General features: G+C 30.7%; 1 protein-coding gene and 1 non-coding gene across 3 annotated transcripts in view; both read right to left on the bottom strand.

Annotated features, from left to right (window-relative positions):
- The window catches only part of LOC108753906, a 67,879-nt gene that overhangs the window by 46,008 nt on the left and 16,624 nt on the right, over positions 1–5,247 (bottom strand). Inside the window, exon 2 of one of the 2 annotated variants that reach the window (XM_018495885.1) lies at positions 1,344–1,584. In XM_018495885.1, the coding sequence (XP_018351387.1) occupies positions 1,344–1,559 (216 nt within the window). In that variant the 5' untranslated portion in view covers positions 1,560–1,584. Of the gene's footprint in view, positions 1–1,343; positions 1,585–5,247 lie in introns of those variants that run through there. The other variant, XM_018495886.1, reaches the window with a different exon arrangement.
- Trnae-cuc lies at positions 5,027–5,098 on the bottom strand. The gene has a single exon. It is a non-coding gene; the product is annotated as a tRNA-Glu (tRNA).

Genomic DNA, 5,247 nt, shown 5'->3' with positions numbered 1-5,247 from the left:
AAATAAATAGTAAAAAATTATATAGTAAAAAAAATATATAGTAAAATAAATAAATAGTAAAAAATTAAAAATGTAATAAATAAAAAATAGTTTAAAAATATGATAAATAAATTTAACGATAAAGAAAAAAATATTCTTTCTATGGTGAGTGTTTAGTTCGCACGTGCGCAGACAAAATTCATAAAATATATACGTCTGTACCATAAAATTGCTATTTCTTAAAAAAGAAAGATTAAAATTTTTTAATATCATAAATAAACCTAATAACACAAGAAGAAGATATTTTTTTCTATCATTATGGCGGTACAAGCAATTAGTTAAATCTCTGGCGGAGGTAGTTATCTCCTCAAATTTGTTCAAGCAATAAATCATATTTAATACGGCACTCTCGGTCCACCTCTTAATGTGTAATACGAATAAATGTGACCTTTTCCTCTGGACTTTGAACCGGTGGTTGGTGTCTCTAACTGAGGAAGTAGCGTGACTGCATACGTTGTAAAATTTGCCATTAAAAGGCGAGAAGTTTACAGTGAGGTTGAAAGATATTCACGAGAGTTAAAAGCAGTTTCATGATCCGGAAAGAAGTCCCCATGTGTCCCTTCACTTACCGATCATGAATATTTATACTGCACGTTTCGACTTTCGACTGCCTCGTAGGACAACGAGCTGAAAAGATTTGGCGATGGATTGTATTCATAAATCGCGGGTAAAAGTCTTCGAGAAAACAGCAAGGAACAATCAATGCGCAAAATATCTTTCGAATGCCAAGGACAAATTTTTGCATTTACATTTGTGTAAATATACATGTTGATCTCTTTGTATACAAATTATTTTTATGCTTTCAAATTTAAGATTATTTTTGCGACAGATTATTTTTTTCTTATACATACTTATGTACATAATATTAAAAACTTTATAAAAGATTATTTTGAAAGAATTAAATGTTAAATAAGTTCTTTTATTTCCCGGTTTTAATTGGTACTTCATAAATTTATTCTAATTGAATTATTTATAATTGATCTAATTATTGTTTTACGTATAATGTACTTGCGCCTACTTGCGCTGAGAAAGTCGAACAACACGTTCAGCGGGTTGCATATACATAAGGCGCCTTACAGAAAATAAGTGCGATCGCCATAAGATCGCACATATATGTGTACATACATATGCACGTATTTACTTTTTGTATTTAATTATACTTTGTGTGCACTTTTCCGCAGGCATCTTTTTTAGTATAATCCAGTAAGACACACTTATGGTATTCACTAATTATATTTAACAAAATGAGATTCGGCGATATTCGATATAATGTTTAAACGCATTTTACTGCTGTTATTCCTTACCTGTACGGCACTGTTGAGGAAACAATTGTTCTGCCCGGGTCCATTGAGCAGGCCTTTCGTGCTCGTAAAGCTGCTGTTGTGCTCGCGATGCGGTGATTTTTGACAACCTTGCACCTGTCCTTCCGTCTGATGGCATTGTGTAGATTGAAGGTAACTAGCAAAATCCACTGTGTCGTGGGATGCAGCTTGTTGCTGCAATCCCATTGTAGACGTCATGCTCGATAAATTAAAGTAGAGTCATCTGTAAACATTTGCAATATACATATTTATTTATATCAATATCTCATCCCTTGTAAAACTTTTAGATACAATTCATACAATCATTTTAAATAATACATTTATTTTAGTAAAGTATAAATAAATATATAATAATTTTTTTTATAATAAAATGTTTCGTATCGATAGAAAAGATACTTTCAATGTTCAACAAAATATTATTGAGTTGCGGATATAAGAAAGAAAGAGTCTTTACCATGCTTTAAACTATGGCAATAAACTCAAGTCATGGCATTCGCGGGAACTCATAAAACCAAATTAATGAGGAAACTACAAAGTATAATTACTCGAGAAAATCGGAAAAATCAGTTTATACATATACGGAAATGTAATATAAGATTTTATGACTTATACCTCCAGAGAAATCGATTACGCACGTATCTTCGTTGATTCAGTTTCAATTCTTCTCATTAAAAACTCAAATGACCTTCTTGCATTTTTATAAAAAAAGAGACCCCCAGAAATTGGCTCACAAGTAGAGGAGAGAAACATCACCTCGAGTGACGCCCTTAAAAAGGCAAAATTATAAAGAGTCATATATGAAGGATAAAAAGAGTCAAAAGAAGAGAAAACCGCTACGCTAAATGCTACTACGAGCGAGTGTGGACGGCTGTTAATTTCGAGGAGCCGAGAAAAGTGGTCGGAGCGAATACGTGCTTGAGAGCAGACCTGGCGCCAGTCTCGCCGGCTTGGTTTACTGGCTTCAGATACAATACTCTGGTCACATTCTCCTACAGACATTGAGGTCCCACCGTACTCGGTGTTGTATTTATTACGAAGTCGACGAAGAAAACCAGACGTGGCTGGCTACGTCTACGTTTTCAAATTCAAAAGCGAAATCGTCAGTGTAATTTTTTTAGTAACTTATAAACTAAGTAGTTTATAATTGAGATTTTTTTCGGAAACAATCATTTAAGTTGTGTATTTTTATTATTGATCAAGATAACTTAATGTCTAAATAAATTGTTTAATTAATGCTATAAATAAAAATTTGATTTTGTATATAGCTTATAAATCTATAAAAACTACATAAAAACTTGCAATATTCGCTTTAGATAATTCTAATTCGGGTGTATAAAAAATTTTAGATAATGCCATGCTAAATTATCATAATCGGACGAAATAATTCTGATCGCGGAATATCTATGAGCATCAACTTAAAGGACGTTTGATGCGTTATATGAATTGTTGTATTGTAGAATAGAAGCTATCAAAAGCTAGGAAATAGAGCACAATGATGATTGACAGTTGCATTGATCTGTCACTCTCCGTTGACAAACACAAATGAAGCATAAACGTACGCTTTCGCGACTTCCCTGTACCCATTCTAAAATTGCGGGTTTATACTGAATGACATTTATACATATATATATATATTTTATACCAGTTGGTATGGAAATTGCGAGTAAACTGGACTAGTTGGTCTCTCAATGTGTCGTCTCGTGTTTGCTGTCCTTGGCACAGTACGCAAAAGGAATTTCCATTTACACGGTATGAGTCGCGACCAGTAACCAAGAATACGATTTCACGCCTTTCCAAGTTGCTACATGATATCGTATACTAAAATGGGCTATTGTCATGCATGGATCTAATTTTAGATAACGCCACCCAAACAGAAAACATCAATAATGACATCAAATGCTAATTTTTCACACTTAATAAAAGCTGAATCTAGAATATATTATCAATACGTTATCAATAATTTAACGTTAATTATTCTAAAGTTTTTAATGTCAATTACTTAATAATAATATGAAACGCTTATATCATTCCATAATTATTAATCAATCAATAAGTAAAAAAAGATTCGACACGATTTAACTTATATAAATGGCTGCTTCTTACATTGCGCTAAAAACGTTAGATCCACTTTAAAGTTCAAATACAAAATTAATATGATTTTTTCACAATGTGAAAACAGCCATTTAACTTTTTCACTAATTTAAATTTTTTTTTAGAAATTATTTAAATAAGTTTTTATTTTTTATATTTATTTTATCATCTATTTTAAAATTGTTTTTTTTTCATCCATTTTTAATAAAACTTTAAAAAAATTTCATTACACAGAAAACTTATAACATTGAAATCCGACTATTCGTTCTCATTAAACTTGCCAAACGTAAAAAAATGCTTGTTTTTTTACGCTCAGTATCCTTGACAAACAAATGTTTTTGTTATTTACGAGATAATTTTTTATTTTTAACTAATAAGAAATTATAAGAAATAATAGAAGAAAGCCCTCTATTATGAGATAGGCATCTAACATGAGATAGCGGCGTTTTTCCTAAACTAATAAACGCTATCTATTGGTTCCACCATGAATTTATTGCTCTTGGATTAAAAGCTATTTAATAGAAAATTCATTAGATTATGCCTGTAATCATTGTAAAAAAAGATTTCAGAATTTGGATGTCTTCAAGTTTCATTGAGATGAACCTTTAAATCTTGTTTATTATTTAATAAAAAAAATAAATAAATATTTGACAATAAATTCTTCATGTAGTAATAGAGCAAAGTCGTGTACTAATAGAAAAAGACGGGATATGTTAAATTGTTTAATTATAAACGTTAGATTTGATGATCACAAAACCATAGGGCGTGGAAATCGTAATATGAAATACCCAGGGTATTTCTAATATGAAATAACTTATGCTGTTATGTTATAGTGAAAATCGTTACTAAAAAGTTAATGTTATTGTATAATAATAAAAAGGACAACCGGAATGAACGTCGAGTGCCTATTTCTGCGGTGCTTGATTTCAACTACCTGAAGACGAGTTCTGGCTATAATCTACCGCATGCTCATTTTTCACGCACGCTGGCTGTGGTTGTTTGCATTTTAGAAACCTGAAATAAAGTTTTTTAATTGCAATACTCATATATTTTGTGTTTTACTATTAATTTCTCGGGGCATCTCATATTGGGATCACAATTTTTTGACTTTGTGATTTGCTAATCTTTTACATTTTTTTAATTTTCAAAAAAAATATATTGAATTTATATAACGCTTTTAAAGCTTATTAAATTCTTTTTAAAATGACCTATTATTTTTTTAAATTCTGCCATAGACTTCTAGCATTTATCCAAAATAAACTCAGTATTTCATAATAGAGTCCTTTCCTCTATATATAAAATTCAAACATTTATTCATTTTCTTAGTTTATTGATAATTATTTTTTTTTTATTTATCATACATTCTTTTTCTCTATAAATACTTTTTTAATTTTTCATTTTAAAATTTAAAATAATTTTATTAAAATTCGTAATAAAGCAATTTTATTTGTGACATTGTTTTTTTGTAATTTGTTAATTACTGTTTATTATAGTATAGAATAATAAATATTTTAAATAAACTTTTAAAATATAAAACTGCCCTAAATTTTAATGATAAATAAAAACAAAATATATTCCGGTACCGGGAATCGAACCCGAGCCTCCTGGGTGAGAGCCAGGTATCCTAGCCACTAGACCATACCGGATTACAAACGGCGTGCAACTTCACAAATGTAACACTGTCCAAGGGAGATGATGCTTTTGGATCATTGTCAAACTGTGAGAGAGGAGGTCTCTTCGTGATCCGGTATGGTCTAGTGGCTAGGATACCTGGCTCTCACCCAGGAGGCTCGGG

The sequence above is a fragment of the Trachymyrmex septentrionalis genome, unplaced genomic scaffold (genome assembly GCF_001594115.1).
Source record: "Trachymyrmex septentrionalis isolate Tsep2-gDNA-1 unplaced genomic scaffold, Tsep1.0 scaffold73, whole genome shotgun sequence".
Taxonomy (NCBI): Eukaryota; Metazoa; Arthropoda; class Insecta; order Hymenoptera; family Formicidae; genus Trachymyrmex; species Trachymyrmex septentrionalis.
Note: the sequence above shows the minus strand (reverse complement) of the source record. Positions and strands in the feature narration are given on the sequence as shown.